At 39.7% G+C, this 23986-nt stretch overlaps 2 protein-coding genes and 1 pseudogene across 19 annotated transcripts; 2 read left to right on the plus strand and 1 right to left on the minus strand.

Moving 5' to 3' along the window:
* Window positions 1-555: 555 nt before the first annotated feature.
* On the minus strand, window positions 556-8713 carry LOC103999248 (uncharacterized; annotated as a pseudogene).
* On the plus strand, window positions 8700-15403 carry LOC103999249 (pentatricopeptide repeat-containing protein At5g65560). Of its 18 annotated transcripts, none has more exons than XM_065084241.1 (5): window positions 8700-12003; window positions 12265-12445; window positions 13216-13312; window positions 14445-14527; window positions 14642-15403. In XM_065084241.1, exon 1 carries the CDS (start codon window positions 8731-8733, stop codon window positions 11803-11805), a length of 3075 nt encoding a protein of 1024 aa, XP_064940313.1. In that variant the 5' UTR covers window positions 8700-8730; the 3' UTR covers window positions 11806-12003; window positions 12265-12445; window positions 13216-13312; window positions 14445-14527; window positions 14642-15403. The 18 variants fall into 18 exon arrangements, with proteins under 18 accessions (XP_064940313.1, XP_064940314.1, XP_064940311.1 ...); XM_065084242.1 differs by having other exon boundaries at window positions 14649-15403; XM_065084239.1 differs by having other exon boundaries at window positions 14454-14527.
* A 2415-nt stretch (window positions 15404-17818) lies between these two features.
* On the plus strand, window positions 17819-22890 carry LOC103999250 (cellulose synthase-like protein E6). Its single transcript, XM_009420943.3, has 8 exons — window positions 17819-18350; window positions 20254-20572; window positions 20641-20778; window positions 20857-20988; window positions 21078-21290; window positions 21398-21622; window positions 21735-22082; window positions 22166-22890. The coding sequence occupies exons 1-8, from the start codon at window positions 18079-18081 to the stop codon at window positions 22709-22711; spliced, it is 2193 nt and encodes a 730-aa protein (XP_009419218.2). The 5' UTR covers window positions 17819-18078; the 3' UTR covers window positions 22712-22890.
* The last annotated feature ends 1096 nt before the right edge of the window (window positions 22891-23986 follow it).

The following is a 23986-nucleotide window of genomic DNA, read 5'->3' on the forward strand; positions in this document are numbered from 1 at the left end:
GTGTTCTTTGCATTAATAGTGAAGGACGAGCGAAGGGGGGTGGTAGAGGGGTGGAGGCAACGGGGACAAAACAGTGAGGGACATTAGGGAGGTGGATGGGACGGAGGCGACTATGAGGGTTTTGGTCAACGGTAACAACGAGATGAGCACAAGGGGAAAGAACAAAGCAAAGACGCTATTGATGGTTCTAGAGAGCGAGCGAGAGAGCTAGCTATAGGGTCTTGATGATTACGAGATCGACGCTATTGAGTCCATGTCGCAACCATTGCTCTATGACGAAGCCACAAAACACTGTCATCGCTTTGCATCCACCACCAACGTTGTCCACTACCGCTAACTAAAATGTTAAAATTACTTTTTTACTTCTTGTTTTTATGTGTTTATTAATAAAACCGACGATGTTCAAATAAACGAACCTGTTTCACTTTCATAACTATAGATATGTCAATGTAATAATTTTAAATATAAAAATCAAGATGCTAAAAACAACTATCTACAAATGATAATATATAATTAGCCCATATAGATCACACTTCTCACCCTGCATAAGTGGTCTTACAAAGCAATTAAAATTTGTTATAGGCTTATGAACAGTTCAAATAATAGCTCCATAAGCAAATTATACTCATCATTAGAAACCAAGGTGACACATGAAGACATGGCACACTACATGGAATTGTAGTTTGGACCCTTCCATCTCCTGCAATGAACCTTTCACAGGATGACGAGACTCAACATGATGTTTCTTTCCTAGATTCCGTCAGATGTGTCACATAACAAAGTGCATCGAGACCAAACTTAATACACTGAACCTTTGATTCTTCCACAGCCTATCTTTCCCAAGTTGATGCAACATCATAATGCTTCTTTACCAGATTGTTTGAGCTAATGTGACGCATCAAAGAGCAACAAGACCAAAGTCATAGGAGGGAGAGACATGCTAAACCCATATGGACCAGATGGATTTCTATGTAATCTGATGCATCTATAAAATGAAAGAAGCATTTTAATGATTATCTGTAAAATAGATAAGAGTTCAAAGAGATAAATTTTACATTTAAAATAATGATTTGTGGTACATCAAATCCACTGACGAAAGAGTAAAGATTTTATTTCACATAAAAAGGTATCTACTTGTTTAAGTTCCCAAACAGATCCCAAGAAAGCAAATAATAGCAGAAAATTTGGAGGACGAACAGTGCCACACTTGTTTCTTTTTCTCAAGCGCATGAAAAAATATGGGTGCATCAATTCCCATAAAAACAAAGGAATGATATAAGAGAATAACTCGTCTCTTTTATATGAAATGTATAAGTCATGCAAGTCTACAAGAAGATAAATTGAAATAGAGAGAGCACATGCAGAGGTAGGAAGGGAGAAAAGGCAAGAATAAAGAGATGAGAATAACAGAAGTTTACATAAGGAATAAGATGATCTTAGTGGAAAATTGTGCCATCAAAGTGTGGAGCTTTGTGAATGCATTCCAAGAAACAAGTATGATTATGGACTTCCCTATCATCAAAACCGATAATCCAAGCACTGTCCCACAATCACTCAAGTAACTTTATGTTCAAAAATTTCAGCACTGCTTTTATCTTCCTAAACATAAGTTGGAAGAATAACAGGATGTGTTATTTTACCTTTCCCAAGCTTTTGTTTTGTAGGTTGTAGATGATATCTCATCAACTGAAAATGGCATCTGTTCTGAAGATTATTTCCTCACAAAGCTAGCATCTGGCAAAAGAATAATAAAAAGGTGATGGTAACTTGTACCTACCCTCAAAGGTATAAAGTTAAATGCTATACATTTCCATGTGGTCAAACCTTTGCTGGTTGATTCTCCAGATTATTCCCCATTTAACAAGCACCTGCAAAAGCATCATAGATTAATGGTAACTCCCGGCTAAAGTTAAAGTTAATCCTATATATTATACTGGCATTTCTAGGTGGTTAATCCTTAGTGGCTTATCTTACCAACTACATGTGGGTTAGCAACTGTGGTATCGAAAACCATATAGTATAGATGATTCAGGCCTTACCAGCAGCATCACTAGCACAGGCTGTCGATAAATCTTAGGGAGTCAGAAGGATAAAAAACCTCTATGAGTTCAAGAAATAATTTTTTTCTTTTCGTAGAACAAATTCTGTCATGCTCCCATCTCTTGTTCCAGTCTGTACTGTTATCTAGGAAAACATGTGCAGGAAGCATCAAACTATGGAATCATTGAACTCCATGATGGTAGCTTTGTTGGAATAAACTCAAAAAGTAGAACATCAGACAGACATAGCAGGCATATTCAAAAAGGTCAAGAGACTTGTAAAGTGCAGAAAAATTGCTAATACTTCTTACTAAATAAAGTTCTAAACAGATCAGATATACTTATGGTTGACGATCACATTCGAGACATCTATTTGTTGACTGGTTTTAACAAGAAACATATTCTATAGCTCGAAATATCAAAATCACATCTTACTCGGAACAAACCCATTGTTGTTTTCTGCAAATTCATTTGTTTCAACTAATGCATGCAACATGCAACAAAAAAATCTTCTCAACGAACAATCCCATGCATAAATGATAGATCCTCTAGCAATCTAGCAATTAGGTATCTCAATATAGTAAAACTGAACTTTTTTCCACAATCCTACTTGGTTACTGCATTTCTAATGAAAGGAAACCCAATGACTCATTCAGCAGACCATTTTCAGTAGTATAAATAAATAGGAGATGTTCGATGCAAGGAATTACTTACTGGACTGACACTAGTTCAATGGACCATGAAACCAGTATGGTAATAGCATATTGGTGGCACACCAACATGTCAACACTAGAAAAAATAATATAGAATTACTTACTGGACTGACACTAGTTCAATACACCATCAAACCAGTATGGTAATAGTATATTGGTGGTATTCCAATGTGTATAACCCAAGAACACTAGAAAAAATAATATGGAATTGCTCAATAGACCATCAAACCAGTATGGTAATAATACACTGGTAGTATAACATTTACAACCCAACAACACTAGAACAAAATCAAATAATATGAAAACAGATACAAGGCAGTCACCAAGTATATGAACCATTACTGGCCTGTTCGGATGGATAAATTCTGGATGGTATGTACTGATCTGACAGGTATTTTCAACCTTAGTTCCATAAATTGTCATGCCTGCAATATAAGATGACAAATGCACGGTCCATGAGGCTCTGAAACTATACAGAAGCAAGGTCAACATAGGACAATAACTTCATATTCCAACTACTACATAACATCACATGAGATCATCACCCATTTGCTATAAGGAAAAAAGGGACCAACTTCAGAAGTTTTCTACCCCTTGCGTCATCCAACTCTGTGTAAACCTAGATCTACATGCACCAATAAGCAAAATGCAGCCTACATGCCATGTGGGGGCCACTGAAGACAATGCTTGTTTGGGGATAGACGGGTACATGGCATGCAAACTGGTTTTGTGTACACGCATGTTGATGTCCAGCTTTCCTCTTGCTGTAAATGTGTCAACATAGTTGATGTAAACAAAGTTACACATTATAGTGGCTGACAAATGCACGAAGCTATATATTTTAACTGAAGAAGTGGACAATTGGACCTTCAGGGTTCAGCAAGCAGTAGTTATCTGACTTAGCCTGCTGCAGCCATAAAGTAACCGTTGTTAAATATTCACGTCATGCATATGCTACATTATAGTACATCCAATCTACCTTAGAGCTTCAACATATTAAAAAGATTGACCGCACTGTGTAAAATTATGTCTCATGCTATTTGTCCAAACCAGGTGGAATAAAACAGAATTGGATGTTGTCTCAACAACTATTCCTTTCAGTTTATTTTTAGAATAATACTTTCAGTTCTTTGAAAAATACTTGTCCGTATCATGGGCCAAATTTTGAGACAAGATTTTTCGTCAAGAATTTCTTTGTGTAAATAATTAATTTCTAAAAAATGAATAAATTAATCTGCAGTAAAAGAATGTTTAAAATGAATATAATCTTATAAAATGGCACAGCCAAAACATAAAAAATAAAAAAATAAAAAGAGAAGAGTTTACTGCATCTGATGAAAAATACTAGTATCCAGAATGTACATTTTCTCATCACTCAAAAACAATGAAAAAAGATTGATATTTTGCATAACCACACATTAAGATGATCTAACCATTCTACAAAAGCAAAATTAATAAGAATATAACACACCTAGAGCAAAATCCGGTGAGTAACAGGTGCACTCTTCAATTGATGTGCTCCTTGTTGAATCTTGGATTTTGATGATGAAATCAATCGATATGTGTTTATGTTTTAATCTGCGTTTTGAGTGACGCAGGATGCTTAGATCAGGATGAGACAATTAAAGCAGGAATAATCATGTTGGGCCGGAGGAATATGTCAGAAGATTGGACGTCGGGTCGGTGGATCGGTCGATGTATCGACAGAAGACTTCGGGCCGTGGATTTGGGCATCGGGCCAAGAAGAGCGAATATTGCGCCAAGGATATCGGAGTTGCAGTGTCAATTGGCCGATTGGGCAATAGGCCGCAAGAGAGGACGATGCGCCAAAGAATCGGACGAAGCGTTGAGGGACCAATGACATGCCGGACAACTTGATTAATGCTTAGTATTAATTGCCTAGATCGAAGTGTGTTTTTACATATACAGGATTAACTACGATAGCAAGGCACGAAGCAAAATGAAGTCCCGGAGTCAAGGACGCGATTACGTTGGGAGTTCGAGAGTTTGTCGGAAGTCCGGACGTTCGTCGAAAGTTCTGGAGGAACCAGCCGAGAAGTCTCGGAGCTTGCCAGAGAAGCTCATCGGAACTCGCCAAGAAGATCGTCGTGAAGTTCAGGAGCTTGCCGGGAGTCCGCCGGAACATTGCCGAGAGATTGTCGGAAGTTCGCTGGAAGATCACCGGAAGCTCGCCGAAAGAATAGACATAGGGACTTGTTTAGCTTAGCAAATGTCTTAGGATTTCGTAGTTAGCACGTAATTGAGCTTGGATTTGGGCCAACCCAATTAGGGGCCAGCTAGGCCCATGTAAGAATTGTGTTGAGCCCAATAAGAGGCCCAAACAGTGCCCCAAGAAATCTCACCGTCGTGGCACAGTCTTCGAGACTATGTCAGGCGATGGTACCGCCAGTCTGGGCGATTGTACCGCCCCTGGCAGGGTGCTAGGCGGTGATACCGCCAGTCTGGGCGGTGGTACCGCCCAGCATTGCCCCCCAAGCGGTGGTACCGCTAGACCTGGGCGGTGGTCCCGCCCAGGGCAGTGTCAGTGTTAGACTGACACTGGGCGGTGGTACCACCCGTGCCCGGGAAACCCGTGATGGAAAAGTTTTAGGCTCCAAGTTTGAATCAACTTGAAGCCTATAAATACCCCTCTCATCTCTGGTTAAAGCACACAAGCACAGAGAGTTTAAAAAGAAAGAAATGCTACTAAAATCTTGTGTGATCTCCTCTCCCTCTTCTAAGTGTTAGACTAGTTTGAGAGAGGAGAATGTGAGTGCTTGTAAGGGTTGTCTCCTAAACCCGGTAAAAGGAGAAGAAGGGTGTAAAAGGTGATTGGCCTTCGCCTATTGAAGGAAGGCCTCTAATGGACGCCGGTGACCTCATTGGAGGAGGAAGCCGAAAGTGGATATAGGTCACGTTAACCGAACCACTCTAAAACTACCATGACTATGGTTTGCATTTTATTCTTGCTATTACCTTACTGTAAACCTCTTTAAGTGTTTACTCCCTTCAATTCATTTCGTACGCTTTCAAGTTAAGTTTCCGAAATTGGCTTTTCATCGGAAACGATTTTTATCATACGAAGTTTTTCAAACCAACGTAGTTTTTACCGCTGCACTAATTCACCCCCACCTCTTAGTGTCGACCTCTGATCCTAACACTCCTGAGTTGCTATTGTAGAAATTAACCACATGAAAATAACCAAAGCATGTGGTCATTCAAGTTGCATGTTTAAAAGAACTAATTGCTATTTTCCTCAGACTGAGCAAGCACAAATTCTGCATATAAATTTTTCAAAGCAATAACAACCGTCATTATTAAAGGACCCATAATGGTTCCCTCCAGGTCAAGGACAAGAAAACCAATTAGATTCTTCAATAAAATGTCATTCAGGTAAATATCATTTATCTGAGGTCCAACACAAGCAGTTCTGATTGATATAAGAAGAAACATATTACATGGAACCAGAAAATATGGTTTAAAATTTTAAGAAATATAAATACAAATGCAAAAATGAAGTAATTTATTTTGTATAAGGTTCTTATAAGACAGAAATACCAAGAATAGACTTATGCATACCTAACTACTACCCTTTTTGGTAGGTGACGTAATATTATGTAAGGACCTACTTTAATAATTGGAGTATGATTATTGATTTTTCATACCATAAACAGTTTGTTTTATTCAAATATAGCAAGAACCTTTCAAGGAGGATTTCTACATATCTATATGTAAATACTTCTAACAGACACTAAAACATCTCTCATGGAAAATTACATCATAGTAAACCTTCAAAATCAAATAATAAACAGTGTTGTGAGAATATGGACATATATGCATTTTAATCAATGTGAGAACAAAAGCACTTTAGTCAACAGTTCTATTCATCACCACCTCCTCAGACAGGAAACAAACCACTAGCCAGTAAGACGTCCTTTGGAGAGCCCGTATGGGAGACAAATAAACAATGTCGAAGGAGATGATATTATGTGTCAAATAAAAAGCAACTCGGGACAGTTTCATTCAATATTCCTTTTGTTTGGTCAATTTCTAGATCCAAGAAAATTGTTGACATGATAACCTTGAAAAAATCATCATAATTAGGAGGCAATTTTAACATATCAAACAACATGAACAACACAAAATTGGATAAAACCTCTAAAGCATTAGGAAACAATGTCATACCACCGATGATGCTAAGGCCAGTTAAATAAGCACTATGCCCTGGTATCTCCTCCTGAACCACTGAAGTGCCATAGTCCATCAGCATAAGATGTATAGCTGCCAATCCTACAGCCCATATGTATCTTCCTTCTATTAATAGCTGAATCACAGCAGGAATTGATGAAAGCCATGGTGGGAATATAGGAACTAAGGCACTGATAAATGCAAGGATGGTCGACAGGTACAAAAAATGCACCAAGAAGAACCTAAATAGCAGCCAGGTAAGGCAACCATGGAATATGGCAATCTTCGCAGTGGCCAAAAGTACACTGCTTATTGCATGGTCAATCACCTCAACCCATCGAACCCTCATAGATTTGGAGATGGGAATCATACCAATGGCTTGTTCCGTAGCTCCACCAGACTCCAATGTGACGAGATAAAACAACACCCAGAGAAAAACCATCAACTGGGAGACAAAATTTAACAATTCCACCGTGCCGGAGACAAATTTCAGACCAATGGAGAACATTAAGTTAGCACTGCCACCAAGCGCCGAAGTACTACTCAGAAGCACCCGCTTTGAGACCTCAATACCCTGTAAAGCAAGGTCTTTAGCTTTCACCCTCTCCGGTAATCAACAATTCCCTAAAGATGGAAACCAATTCTCTGTATATCACAGCCCACTCATGGTTCTTGACATGCATGCTCAGAGCCTGGAGCTTGACAGCGTAGGGGTGTGGCGGCGATCTTGTCAAACCTGTCCAAGTCTCAACAGAAGGATGTGCCGATCAACCTAACAAGAAATGCCAGAAGCCATTGGCAAAGTCAGTCAGATTATACTGGACAGCCAAATCATCGATTTGCTGCCAGACTGTGTCATAAAGCTTGGCCGAATACTGATCGACGAGGCCCGGTAGATCATTATCATCCAGCCACTTCTTGAATCCGATCTTCTCACTTCTGAACATGAGATTTCAGTGGCATCACGGCATCCTTCCCCTCAACCCCAATCTTGTATAAGAAGAAGACTCCGCCAACAATGGCCCCGATGATCATTCCGTCGATCAAGCTGATGGCGACGATGGTGTTCAAATGCTTTAGGACGCCAGTCGTGAGGACCCTGCCGCCGCTGGGTATGGATGACCGCCCGGTGGCGGCTGGGCCAGCGAGGGAGAGGCCAAGGGCGAAGAGGGCAGGACCAGCGGGGCCAAGCCGCTCATAGCAGACAACAGAGGCCCAGAAGGAAACGAGCCAGCGCGTGAGGCGGGAGAAGCCGTAGCTACTGTCACGGGAGCGGGGGGCGGGCTTGCTGGGGTGGATGAGGGCAGAGCGGAGGTCGGCGAGGGTGCCGGCGGAGGAACGGAGGAGGCCAGCAGGGACAGCTAGGAGGGCGGGGAGGAGGCCGAGGCGGAGGGTTGGGGACCAGAAGGCCACAAGTGCGCGCTGGAGCTCACGAAGAGGGATGGAGCAGAGAAACGCCCACTGGAGGGGGCGGACGAAGCCGTGGAGGACGCGGTATAGGCCGTAGAGAAGGAGAAGGGAGAAGGCAAGGCCGGCGTGCGCCATGGCGATGTAGAGGGCGAGGCGGGCGAGGGGATCCAGCGCCAGGATCCCGGCGGACGCGGATGGTCGATCCCTCGGCTGTTCGGCGGCCGGAGGCCGGATTTGGGCAACCGGACTCGAATCTGTTTTGCGTCGAGCCAAATCTGTCCCGATTAGACCCCGAATCCCCGAATTCGAACCGGGCAATTTCGTTGGACCGCCACTATTAAGCTTTCTCCCACCACTGAACCCTTAAACCTTAACCTAGCATGAGAAGACGATGGGCGGTTGCCGTCACGGCCAGCAAGCCCACCCCTGGTCTACTATCAACCTCCTCCTCCTCCATACGACCCTTCTCTTCTCGGTATTCCTCCTCCTCCGCCGTCGCCGCCGAAGACTTACTAGCCGAGACCCTGCCACCAGAGAAACCCAGCACCGGCTCGTTTCTCGTCGCCCGCCTATCCTATCTTCTCTCCCGGCCGCACTGGCGCAAGAACCGCTCTTTGAAAAAATTGGGTCGCTCCGTGACCCCGCCCGTGGTCGCCGAGCTGCTCCAGGGCGGTTCCCTCGATGCCGAGTCGGCGCTCGCGTTCTTCCAATGGATCGGCCAGCGTCCAGGATACCGGCACAGTGTAGAGTCCTATGCCTCCCTGGTCCACGTACTCCTTCGATCGAAATCTCGCTTCCAGGTTGACGAAGTTGTCACCTTTATGATCAAATCGTGTTATTCCGTCGAGGAAGTGCGCACAGCATTGGAGACATTTAAGTCGATCAACAGAGCAGGTGGCGGTGTCAGATTCAGGCCCTCTATTTGGTGTTACAACACGCTGTTGATGTCCCTCGGCAGGTATGGAATGATCGAGGAGATGAACGATATGTACCGGCAGATTAATAATGATCAAGTTTTGCCTGACCTTGTTACCTACAATACGATGATCAAGGCCTATTGCATGGAAGGGAATCTGGCTGAAACAAAACAGTATCTTAGGTGCTTACTGGAATCTGGTTTGGCTCCAGATAGATTTACGTACAATTTTTTGATCTTAGGGCACTGTCGGAGCAAGAAATTAGACAGGGCTTGTTGGATTTTCTTGATGATGCCACAGATGGGTCGCCGGAGAAACGAATTTTCATACACCATCCTCATCCAAGGGCTCTGTAAGCACTCTAGGGTAAATGAGGCTTTGAGCTTGTTCTTAAAGATGGGAAGTGATGCATGTCACCCTAATGTCCACACGTACACGGTGATGATAGATGGTCTTTGCACGGTGGGAAAGCTTGATGATGCTGAGAAATTGTTGAATGAGATTTTTGATAGAGGTTTGGTTCCTAGCAATGTGACTTACAATGCTCTGCTGGATGGTTACTGTAAGAGAGGGAAATTTGAAGCTGCTTATGGGGTTATGAAGCTAATGGAATCAAATGGTTGCAAGCTAGATGAATGGACTTATTCGATAGTCATTCAGAGTCTTTGTAAGGAGAATAGGCTTGAGGATGCTGAGGCATTGCTGAATGAGGCCATTGCAAGGGGTTGTGGTCCTAATGTCTTTACATTTAGCGCTCTCTTACATGTATATTGCAAGCATGGGAGGATTGCTGATGGTTTGAGAGTTATGGAACTCATGGAATCAAATGGATGTAAACCAGATGCATGGACTTATACAATGATGATTGATGGCCTGTGTAAGGAGAATAGACTAGAAGATGCTGTAAAAATGCTAAGGGAGATGTTTGATAAACGTTTGATTCCAAGTGTTGTCACCTATACTGCTTTGGTTGGTGGATTTTGTGAGAGAAGGAAGATGAACGATGCACTACAGGTTGTGGAGATGATGGAGTCATATGGGTGTCAACCAAATGCTTGGACTTATACTGAGCTGATTTATGGATTTTGTCTAGAGAGAAACGTGCACAAGGCGATGAGTTTGTTATCCAAGATGCTTGAAGGTGGATCAACTCCAAACATAATCACATACACCAACTTGATTAATGGGCAGTGCCAGGAGGGTTATATGGATGATGCTCTCAGATTACTCAACTCAATGGAGGCAAAAGGTTTGGTCGCTGATCAGCAGACATATACTATTTTAATAGATGCCCTCTGCAAGGACGGGAGAATTGGTGAAGCTTATGCTTTATTTTCCTCTCTTGCCAGAAAAGATGTAATTCCAAACAAGGTCATGTATACTGCACTAATAGATGGCCTATGCAAATCAGGAAAGATTGATTTTGCTTATTCCCTGCTTATGAGAATGAGTTTAGATGATTGCTTGCCAGACACCTTCACCTACAGTGTGTTAATAGATGGCTTTTGCAAAGAAAGAAAATTGCAAGAAGCCTTGTCACTGCTGGGGACTATGTCCAAAAAAGGTGTAGAGCCTACAGCTGTAACTTTTACGATTCTTATTGATGAGATGCTCTATAAAGGGGACTATGATCATGCTAAAAAGATGTTGAACCAAATATTTTCTTCAGGTTGTAAGCCAACTGCACACACTTACACTGCATTCGTCCATGCCTATTGCTGTGAGGGAAGGGTAGAAGAGGCGGAAAGTACAGTAACAGAGATGAAGAATGAAGGAATTCTTCCTGATTTGGTAACATATAACACATTGATTAATGGATTTGGAACTATGGGGTACATGGATCGTGCATTTTCTGCTCTCAAGAACATGATCGATTCTGCATGCCATCCAAACTACTGGACTTACTCAGTTTTGCTCGAGCATTTCTTGAAAGGCAAGCAGGAAAACATTGTCCTTAGTAGTTCAGAATTGTGGGAGAAAATAGATGTAGCAATAGTTCTGGAGTTTTTAGGGGAGATGGAACAGTTTGATTGTGCTCCTAATCTTGTTACATATGGTGCCCTCATAGCAGGCTTCTGCAAGGTGGCACGGTTGGAAGAAGCATATCTGATGTTGTCTCATATGAAAAAAGGAGGTTTATTACCCAACGGAGACATCTACAACTCTCTCATTATTTGTTGCTGCAAGTTAAACCGGTATATGGAGGCATCAACTTTTATGAACTCCATGTCAGAATGTGGCTATCTTCCTCAGTTGGAATCCTACCAGGTTCTTCTTTCAGGGCTCTGTGATGAAAGAAACTCTGAGCAAGCTAAATTATTTTTCTGTGACTTAATGGGTAAAGGTTATAATCCTGATGAGGTTGTATGGAAAGTTCTCATTGATGGTGTACTTAAAAAAGGTTATGTGAATGAATGTTCTGAGATGTTTACAATCATGAAGGAATTGAACTGCTATCCTACTCCTCAGACACTTGCTCTGATGGCCAAGTACACTTCTGAACTAAGTCAGGGGGAAACAACCATACTGGAGAAATGATCCTTCTTAATTGGCATCTTACATGGTAATTCCTGTGGCAACTTTTAAATGTTCCCTTCCCTTGTATGGATACTTATTGGTGGAATTACACCGGAAGACTTATGAAGCATCCTTGTGATGGTGTCAGATGTCCTTCAAAGAACTGTCTTGAGACTGATAGTATCCTGTGATAGTAAACCATCCTTGACATCTGAATAGGTTTGTTTTTTTTCTTTCACTTATTTATGATTCATTTGGTTGGGAATTTGTCATCTATAGAAACATATTTTGTTAATCAAGCAGTAATTTGCTCTTCCTTGATGCTTAAACCTTACAATAATGAAAAAGATTTCAGCATCATGTTTTCTGTTCAGAACTTGCTCTGTTTAATTCATTTTTTGAAGCTTATTTAATCAATTATATTGTAAAAGGCTAAAAGCTTATTTCAAGCAGAATAAAAATCATTGATTGTGCATACAGGTACAAGGGCACAGGTATCTACTCAGACTAAACTGCACAAGTTCCTGCCTACTTGTATGAGGCTGTTGCAATGTACGGCAGCAATTTACAAAGGGGAGTCCAGGAAATGGAATCCACACTGGAGCAGTGTTCATATTTTCCATCATAGGTTGGAAATTGGCCTTCCAAGGCATGATGAGATGTAAGACCTTTGCACAGATCGACCATGGCCCTTCTTTAAGAATACCAAGAGAATCCTCTTCGGATGTAAACCGAAAAGAAAAAAAAAATCCATTGGTCATTATCAAGAATTAATGGATTAGAAGGAAAATTCCAAAGTTGGATCACCGTTGTTCTAATGATTTCTAGCGGTGGTGGTTTCCTCAGAAACCAGTGGTATTCTAAAAGCTATGTGCCTAGTGTCAAAAGTCAGTTGGCCATGGATGGCCAGATGTTTAAAGATAGTGTAGTTTGATGGTCATGAATTTTTCCCAAACCTCCAGATATGAACCAAGTCGATATAGCTATTGTGAATGCCAGGATGGATCATGTCATATGGCTTAGGCATGGAAATAAGAAATTTGTATGTGAAAATATATCTTAAAAAAGTTTAAATTATTGAAAATCGAGTTTAGGGTTCTTGGTGAGGTATGTGTAATACAGTATTTAGAACTTCAAATTTCTTACTGATTTAGATAATAATACAAATATGCTTATTTTCTTTGTTACATTTGTTTCATTGGTATAGACAAGAATAAGAAAAGCTTGCCTAAGAATCAGCATATACATTTCTGTTATCTAATGCTGTCACTGGTATTTCTTTTTACAAAAGAATGTTCCCATCTTCTCTGAATTTGATAATGTTGGCCATGAGTTACATAATGTGCTTTGGAGGGGTTCTGGTCTGTACAACTAAACGACAAAAATTATACTGATATTTACAAAAATCATACTGATATTTAATAAATGCAGATGCATATGATGGTCACGAGTAGCCAAGATAGATGCATTGGTAGTTGGAAGAAACACAAGCAAAACAAACTCGAAATGTGGTAATGTCTTGACTCAGGTTAGCTGCTCTTCACTCTAAAAAATAAACTGATACATTTGTTATTCCTGAAATGATGACATCATTCCTTCATATGGTTTTTTCATTTCTTTTGGTTTATGTTCAACTCAATTTACAGATGTTCCTTGTGTTCTAGTTGTTATTTCAGATGAGTGGATTATTTTTGCCCTAGTATATTTTGGCTGGTCCAAGAGAGCGGAGGGATAGTAATAAAATGTTCTTTTCAAGTCTGTCATAGGAGCTGATAACCTTGTCTTCTTTTTTCTTTTCCCAATATTGGTGTCCAAGATTCTTCGGAGCAATTCATTAAATTCTGACAAGTTGATTCTTCAAAAGCTTGTGAATAGCTTAGACTCCTGAATATTTTGTTGTAGCATTGACAGTCTTACACTGGTTATTATTCCGATTATTGTTACTAACATGGGCTTTCCCTTTCAAGATATTATTGGAGATGGTGAGAACATATCAGATTCCTTGGAAAATTATGCCTCTTAAATTCTTTGAATTGACTGGTTAAGTTCTTGAGGTTTTGGCTTTGCAAATAAAGAGGTTTAACAATTATCACAATGTGTCCTAGGTTAGTTATTTCTTCTTTGAAGAACTTTGCTCTGAATGGCACTTGCAAAAAAATTTTCATAAGGAAATAATTTAAACTTTATTTTGAGAAAAAGTATGAGGTAGTAATAGTGGTAATACTCAGTGACTAGGAGCAGTGTTAAATCTTTAAAGGAATACTGAAACGGATGGCCCAAACCATGATAACAAGTAAAATTGCAATGAACCATTTCTTGAAAAGAATCTGTGTTGGGGATCTATAAATGAAATATTCACAAGCAAGGTGCCTAGGAGGATGATAAAAGGGTCTCCTGAAGAAGGCCTTAAGAACAACAGCAGCAATAACAACAACTAGTTGTAATGACAGTAGCGATAACAACTAGTTGGAATGACCCAACTATTTGAGATCAGCTATGTAGATCTTTTATCGTCATTGAGCACCATAAATCTAGAGTGATTACCTTATGTATGATTAATTGCACATTATCAGGCAATACTAGAGTGATAACTTAGTTGATCATGCTAAGTATCTATATCATGAATGCGTCGTTTTAGTGCTAACATTAACTTATAGCAGTTCATGCAGGACATGGGACCAACAGGCTTTTTGGTAGACCTATTCTTCCTAGAGGGTCCTCACGATTGAGATAAGACTTTTTGGTAGGACATTCAGCTTTGGAAACTTCCATGTTTGATTACAAGAGGAGTATCGGAAGGACAGTTAAGATTCTGATGCCTCTTTGCAGCAGATCTCCTGATACACGTCTCGTATAGATTGCAGGAATTCTCAGTTACTCAACTCAACACTGCACTCACTTCTGCAGCTTGTGCTTCCTCACAACTGCACACTGGAGCTAGTTGGTTTCCCGGACAAGATTGAAGACTTTCGACCTAGTAGATTGGAAAAACAATATGGATGCAGTTGCCTCCAAGTTATATCATTTATTAGTTCCTTTCTGGCAATGATACAAGATGGGGACCAGCTTGATTGCTTTGGAAAGTTGAACCTCCTCCAAAGTCTGCTGTGAAAAATGTGCTTTTTCCTCAAAAAAACATATATATATGATGGATAACGGCCAAAGCCTGGATTTCGAGCAGTTTCTTGTGAACCCTCTCTGCGTTGAGCTGTTCGGGATCAAGTATGTAATAATATACCAATCAATCCGAATTTATCAATCATCCTTCATTCATAAGCAGTTCAGTGTCCGATGGATTGTTGCTTTTTCTGGCTGATACTATGGTGGGAATTAAAGCTTTTGTCCTAAAGCTGGACAGCAAATGCAACTATTTTGCTTCTTCATGGCTGTTGCAATGGAAGTATCCATCACAGGAAGTCCAAAATGAACAAGTTCAGCATGAAGACCGAGCCACACAATTCCCTCGCTCATATGGCTCAGATGAAGGTGAATTCTTTTGTCCTAAAGATTATTTCTGGACTTCAAACGCAGCTATTTTGTTTCTTCATGGCTGTTGCAATCGAATGACATGTTCCATTTACTATCTCAAAGTTTTGATTAAGCATGATGATTGTGCTCATCCTTGTGTCAGCAATGCTAATTCTTTTTAGGAGTGCTTTCATCACTTTCATCACAGATAATCTCACCACTAGTTGGATTTGCTTTCCAACTCAGTGACCACTCAAATGTTGCTCTCAGTGGCACAAAGTTCCAAGCCAATTTGTAAGGAGTGGTGCCAAGAAAACCATGACAGATGAAGGATGTTCTTATCAGCATCCGAAGTTAGAAAACCTGATCATCATTGATCTCAAGATTGACTAGAAATCTCCCTTAGCTAAGCTGAAATTGACCAGAAACCGCAGCCTGAAACATGAGTCAACAAGAACCAGCAACATTTGGAGTTCTATATTATAATAGTTTATTATCGATAAAGAAGGTTTTAGCTATTTTGGATACATTCATAAAGTAAAAATAAGATAAAAAATTTATTTAAGTGATTAAATAAAAATATAAAATGTATGTTAGATTAGTCATGCTTTATTAAATTGAGTACAAATATTTTAAAAAATAATATAAAAATAAATAAATAAATATGTTGAGATAATTTGTGACAAATTCTTTAATAGAATAAAATAACAGCGAATCATCTAAAATAATAAAAGCATATTCGAAGAAGACATACAAACGCCGTGATTGTTGATTTAACTTAGAATATTATTTCTGCACTGATGCCGTGTCTGCTACTGCGCTCAAGAAAAAGAGGTTGCCATTTATTATCGATCTTTTGGTTGGCTGTCTCTCACCGATTGCTTCTGCCTTCCTTGTCATCATCCACAAAAGGACAAGCTTGGAGGCTTGCCTTGGATAAGTTTAAATTGGGTGAAGCGAGATCAAACTTCTCTTCCTCTGGATTGTGACCTCCACACTTTTGACCCGGTTGTGCTTGCAAGGATGGGAGATGAGAAGCAGCAGGTGATGCACCGGGACAAGAGAGTCATTGTCTTTGGGACAATTCAGCCACCATCGAGTTCGTCCTTCCAGACAGAGAGAGAGAGAGAGAGAGAGAGAGGGACTGATGGTTGATACTTGAATTGGTCCGTCAAAGATTTCAATTGGACTTGGTGATGATCATGCTTAATCTGTCAATGCATCGAGAAAGAACATGTAGTAATCGTCTCTTACTGCAATCAGTGACACTATAGGATGTAAGCAGCCAGAAGATTCATTCTATTTGTCAACAAGAGCGGCTTAAAGATTCATTCTATTTGTCAACAAGATTCATATTTTATAAAGTTGATGTAAACATAAAATCTATACTTTTGTGTGAAATATTTTAATAATAAAATTTAAATTAAAAAACAATTCTTTCGATGACATTCATACGTATAATATTGATCTACAAAAAAAAATTAGAATTGAGAGTTAATAATAATATACTCATCAAACTCTTATAAGTCAATCTTAATATTGCCCACTTTCAATATGAAACTAATTAGGAGTGTAACATACAGGGAACCCTTGACTAAAATGTTTAAGCTGAAGTTGATATTAATATATTCATCAGACTCTTATAAGTTAATTTTAATCTTGTTCATTTTCGATGTGGGACTATCATGGGTGTTACAGTCGCTATGAGTGATAGATTAAGGATAAAAAGAGATGAGAGAAGATGTGTAATCTTAATAAAATAATGTCACGTATTCATATCTCTTATGAATTTCGAGTCCCTAAGAGGTCTTTTTCTTTTATAGGCAAAAGTATAAAGTCTAAAATAAATAATTATGAAAGTCTCCCATCAAGATCATCTTCTAAAGAATTCTATCATAATTGAACATCCTTATTATTGATCGATAATCATAATCAAAATTTAATCATATTTATAATATATTTTACTTGAGTCATATATTCTAAAATTTCATTCATGCATGCATATATGTAGCTCTAAGACAATAGAAATTTTTTCTTTTTATCTTTCTTGATAAAGGTAAAAAAGATACAATCATTTGACCTTATCTTTATATTATTATTTACTAATGTATTTTGTGTGTAAAAATTTATCGAATGAGATTTTAAATTTTAAATTTTTATTAAATAAATTTTATTCATCATCACATAATCAATATTTTAAGTATAAAATTTATCATATGCCATTTTAGGTTTTATATACTATAAAATTCAATTACTATATAATATATATATATATATATATATATATAATATTGAGTACAAGACTTGTAGATATTATGGTTAGAAGATACGAAATAATAACTATAAATGATATGAAAAAATAAATATTAAAATTTTAACTTAATAAATAATTTATTTTTTTACATGGCTCAATGATAATAAGAGATTCATGCAACTGACTCCAAATAATTCAGAGATTACTATCTTATTATTGTATTAGTGTCGTTGTTGATGAACCAATGTCTAATTAATTTCATGCCACTCATCTCTTTATGTGGCCATCTAACACTAGAATCATACACCCAAACAAAACACTTTTATCTGGCCACTCATCTCTTTCCTGTCACTCGTCTCTTTGTATACCGCCGAATTAGCTCTGAATCATAGCAGCAAAGAAAGAGAGTCAGCGTTCGTGAGAGAGAAAGAAAGGGGAGTGACTTGTCGTTGATTTCATGCCACTAGTCTCTTTGGATAACCAATCTAACTAGCACTATATCATACACGCAAAGAAAGACACCTACAGAGAGAGAGAGAGAGAGAGAGAGAGAGAGAGAGAGAGAGAGAGATATGGCAGAGAGGAGACTCCTCTCTCTCTTTGGGACAGAGAGAGCAAAGGGAAGGACTGCCTACAAGCTGTTTGCCAGCTCCATGCTTGTGAACATTTGCCTGGTCTTGTTCTACAGAGCAACCAACATCCCCGGAAGAGGGGAACAAGGGAGGTGGGCATGGATGGGGATGCTTGCAGCAGAGCTCTGGTTCACTTTCTACTGGATCATCACTCAGTCCGTGCGTTGGAATCCCATTTATCGCCACACCTTCAAAGAGAGACTCTCTGAGATGTAAGTCACATCCACTCTCTCTCACTTCCCTCTCTTTCTACCTTGTTTCTTCTATACAGTTCTTCATAAGAAGTGAATATTGCATTGATAGATACAAATGATAGGATTATCACGTAAAATATTTTATCTTTTATTCAAAATTTTTTATAATTATAATACTCTATATGTTATTAAATATACTTAGAATGAATCATTCTTTTGATGAAATTAACTTTTTTATCATTCTTTAACAAATTTAAATCCATGATCAAAGCCATGAAACATATCTATTCTAGATGAAATCCTTCTTTGGTGACAACTCGATCTCTCGACTCAACTGTACATGTTAGAAAGTAGCTATTAGAACCTCGGAAGATAGATCATAAACTCTATTCAGATGCTTCCATATCTTGATTGTGAAGTCAGATTCTATTCTTGATTAAGGATTACTGTTTTCCTGGTTGACCAAAAAAAAAAAAAAAAACATATTTACTGATTATTATGCTGAAAAGAATAATATTACCATAACCTTGTTTTGTTACACCAACGAGAATAAAATATGTCCTTCTAAAGTAGGTGAGTGATGCATCGAATGGTTGTCGAGAGAGAGTAGTTGCCGAGACAACTATATAAGCTGCAAGTGATCTCCTTGTAGAGATTGACCTTGTCTTCGAGGTTCGATCTACTTATAGAGATATGGTCTGATAGTTGGCATCAAACTTTGGAGGAGTCCCCACACATCAATCATCTTTGTCAACTAAGATGACACTGCAGGTGACCCTGCCATTTCCAGTTCCAGAAATCCTACACGACCAAACAACGACACATTGCAATATTTGGAGTGTTCTTTTCCTCCTTCGTTTATGGTCTTTCGTCTTTATCTGACGGAATCCTCCACTGTTGATTTGAGCAGATGAACGAAAATATTAAACTAATATTTGATTGATTATTTGTTGGTAAAGATATTTAAATATCTTATTATTAATTTGAAAGAGAAGAAAATCATATAATTTACATTGTTCTCTAATCTACTTGATATATGTTTCTTTAATTATCATCTGCCTACCATCATCATTATCTTTTATTTTTATATTCTTATCGATAAAACTAATAACATTAAGATAATAGAATTAGATGTTTCACTTTTATAACCATAAAATTTTAATATAAATTATTTAAATATAAGAACAGAGTTATCAAAAAGATGAAGACTGCTTTGTATATCCATCAATACCAACATAGTTGACGAAAAGGTCGCTTTTCGTCAACTATGTTGGTATTTATGGATATACAGAGCAGTCTTCATCTCTCGTTATCACTCTCCTCATCCACAACCATCATCTCGAGCGACGCTTTCGTTGCTCTACATCTGTGTTAGTGCCGACTTAATTGTCGAGTGGTTGAAAGATCGCCAACACAAATATAGAGTGGGCTGCTACTCTCCTCATCTACAATAACTACTCATGGTCCCTAACGATTCTACCATTCACTACCACCGACGTTGTTTGTTGTTATCAATTAGAACAGTAAAATTATCTTTTTGCCTTTTGTTTTCATTTTTCTTTCGATAAGATCAATGACGTTAGAATATTTATACTGTGTTAGTAAAAATTTATATTTAATTAAATTAAAAAATATTTTAACTATTATTTATATTTTTAATATATATATATATTTAAATCATTAACAAAAATAATTTTATATCATTTTAAAATTTTATTTTATTATTTATTGAAACTATATTTAAGAATATATATTTTTTATTTTTTAAGAACCCGATTCATTCATCCTAACATTATCCAATACAGCATAGGATCACTTTTATGGATAGAGCCCATCGCTTATATGGATTGGGCTTCAAGGGGCCCATGTACGTGATGATAATAACAATAACCGTCAATCATTTTGTTGCCACTAAATGCAGAGATGACTCCGAGCTGCCGGGGCTGGACATCTTCGTGTGCACCGCCGACCCCGTGGCGGAGCCGCCTGCGCTGGTGATCTCCACCGTGCTGTCGGTCATGGCGTACGACTACCCGCCGGAGAAGCTGAGCGTGTACCTCTCCGATGACGCCGGATCGGAGCTGACGTTCTACGCTCTCTGGGAGGCAGCACAGTTCGCGAGGCATTGGCTCCCCTTCTGCAGGCGGCACAAGGTCGAGCCACGGTCACCGGCAGCCTACTTCTCATCCCGTTCCCACCCTTGCGATACCTGCAACGACACTGAGCGGTCCTACATGAAGGTAGCAATTGTCTATGTGAAGGAACGGTCGACGACATGATAGTTAATGATTGACACAAATTCTTGCAGAACCTATACAAAGAAATGGAAAGCCGCATAGATGCCGTTGTCATGCTTGGGAAGGTACATGAAGATCTCAGAGCACGGAAAGGCTTTTCAGAATGGAAATCTGGGATGACATCCAGGAATCATCAGCCTATTGTTCAGGTACAGGTGTCGTCAGCAGCACGATCAAGATGAGTCTACTGCCATCTTGTCATTGTTATTCTTTGGTTTCCCTCGTAGATCTTGACAGATAGCAGTGACAAAAGTTCGGTCGACGATGATGGCACTGTGTTACCAACGTTGGTGTACATGGCACGCGAGAAGAGACCGCAGCACCATCACAACTTCAAAGCTGGCGCCATGAACGCTTTGGTAACCTAACCTTGATTGCTTTACTTTCTTGCACTGGAAGCTGCTCAGGTAAAGACTCGAGCAATTACTGTACATTCCCTAACGTGTAGATAAGGGTGTCTTCAGTGATAAGCAACAGCCCGGTCATCCTCAACGTGGACTGCGACATGTACTCCAACAACGTGGAGTCCATCAGAGACGCACTGTGCTTCTTCCTGGATGAAGAGAAGGGTCATGACATTGGCTTTGTGCAGTTCCCTCAGAACTTTGAGAACAGCACCAAGAATGATCTTTATGGCAATGCCTTTAAGGTGATCAATGCGGTAAGAGCGACATGCAGATCGAGTGTTTGAAACACTACGTACTCTTCATAGCATCAAATAGATGTCGGGCAAGAGCTAAATTGTGTGCAATGTGGATGGGCTACAAGGTGGAGCTTGCCGGCTTGGATAGCTGGGGAGGACCTTTGTACATCGGCACTGGATGCTTCCACAGAAGAGAGGTCCTCTGTGGGAGAAAGTACAGCAAGGACTACAAGGAAGACTGGAAAAGAGAAACTAAGAGGAAGAAGGAAGATACTGCCTTCATCTTGGAAGAGCGAGCCAAGTCTCTTGCCACTTGCACCTATGAGCACAACACTCCTTGGGGCAATGAGGTCTCTCTCTCTCTCTCTCTCTCTCTCTCTCTCTCTCTCTCTCTATATATATATATATATATATATATATATAATGTTTTCAGATGAATAAGCTGCAACTCTGGGATGACAGATGGGATTGCAGTATGGATGTCCGGTAGAGGATGTGATCACAGGATTAGCAATTCAATGCAGAGGTTGGAGATCCGTCTACTTCAATCCTCCAAGGAAAGGTTTCTTGGGTGTTGCTCCGTCGACACTGGCAGAGACACTGGTGCAGCACAAGAGATGGAGTGAAGGGAACTTCCAAATCTTCCTCTCCAAGTACTGCTCTTTCCTACAAGGCCGTGGGAAGCTAAAGCTAGGACTGCAGATGGCCTACTGCATCTATGGCTTGTGGGCACCAAATTCCATCCCAACTCTCTACTACGTTACGATCCCTTCCCTGTCCCTCCTCAGAGGCATCTCCTTATTCCCAAAGGTAGGCCACATTGGATTCTCCATCAATTCCACCTTTGCATGCCCCAGTACTAACTTAAGCTGATTTCTTTACGCCGAACTTAGGTCTCCAGTCCATGGATCATCCCCTTTGCCTACGTCGCCATAGCCAAGAATGCGTATGGCTTGGTTGAATCCCTGGCATGTGGTGATACCTTAATTGGGTGGTGGAACATACAAAGGATGTGGTTGCTGAAGAGGATCACCTCGTATCTCTACGGCACGGTTGATGCCATCCTCAAGGTGATGGGGTTCCCCAGGACAGGGTTCACGATCACGGCGAAGATGGCGGACGCGGACGCCTCCAAGAGGTACGAGCAGGAGATCATGGAGTTCGGCTCGTCATCGTCGTCGCCGATGTTCGTCGTGATCGCCACGACGGCGTTGCTCAACCTTCTCTGTTTGGTGGTTGGGTTGCAGAGGCTGGTCGCAGATTGGGATTTTGGAGACCAGTTCTTGATCCAACTTCTTCTTTGTGGAGTGGTAGTGGCTCTGAATCTTCCCATCTATGAGGCACTCTTCTTGAGGAAGGACAAGGGAAGGATGGCTCCTGCTGTCACATACATCTCTCTTGGATTCACTGCTGTGGCTTATCTACTTCCTATAGTGTAGTCTTCTAAGACCTTTACTGCAGTTTCATGGGCCTCTCTTTCTGCTCATATCTCCTGGTGGTAAACGTCAGTACTGCGGTTCGTAGACTAGTCTGAAGCTTTGGATTTAGATTCTGTCATTGTTGTTTTCTTCCTTATATTGATAATACCACAATATAAGATCTCAGGAACTTTACTGGATTGGCATTTCAATCGTAGTAGATAAATTGGTCAATGAGATCAAACTTGGATCTCATGGACCAAGTCCCAACTAAGGCACACCTCAAGACGCACAACTATAAGTGAGCCATACACGACTAGAAGATCCCTGGCTGGTCATATAAAACACAAAGAGGAATATATGAATACTGATGTTGCTATGGTGGCTTCTCACTCACCAGCTGACACATGAAAAGTGCGAGCAGGAGGAGGAGTCTGTCATCAAGCTTGACCTTTTTTGGCATGTTGACGCATCTTCCTCCACCTCCGAGTAAGCGTCCTCGGGCTAAACGCGTGCAATGACCAACTTATACTCAGACTAGAGGTAACACCGCACGAAGGGAGTCCTTTCTTGAAGCCAGTTGATTTCTTATGCTCAGCCATCGTCTCCTTTGGCACAGTACAGGCAAAGAGAAACCTCGGCTCGGGTAGCGCATGATCACATCTCCCCCCACTTTTTCCTCAGGATTCTTAATGCAGCTGCACAGCTATAGGCTCTCATCACGTAGCCGTCGATTCTCGAAACAAAAGTTGTGGTATTGTTTGGAAAAATTATTATAACATAATAATTTTTTTCTCTTTGTATATTAAAATAGATTTTTCATCAAAATATTAATTTATTATTAAAAATAAATATTAATCAGAGCAGTATAAATAATAGAATAATGAATCAATCACAAAATAAGACACTAAATTTTTACGTGAAAAACTTAATACGAAAAAAATCATAGGATCGTAGTCCACTTCAAGTCTCCACTATCACTAATAATGATAATATGTTTACAATAAATCTTTTTTAAAATAATGATAGGATCACAATAATATTAAGAATATGGATCTTAGTTCAACAATAATATATCGTCATCCCCGTAGATGAATTTCATCAAAATAAAAAGTTTTAGTCTCATCAAGTAAGTACACCAAAAAAGCAAATCATAGATCGGCACCATTAAGATTGTGAAGCTTGTTGTAAGGATTCTTTTCCATAAAATTTAGATCAAAACTGATAAAGTTTAATCACTTGATCGTCTAATGAAAGCTTCAAAACGAAGTTTAGTCACTTGTTCATTCATCCGCC

This window comes from Musa acuminata, chromosome BXJ1-9 (genome assembly GCF_036884655.1).
Source record: "Musa acuminata AAA Group cultivar baxijiao chromosome BXJ1-9, Cavendish_Baxijiao_AAA, whole genome shotgun sequence".
Classification (NCBI taxonomy): Eukaryota; Viridiplantae; Streptophyta; class Magnoliopsida; order Zingiberales; family Musaceae; genus Musa; species Musa acuminata.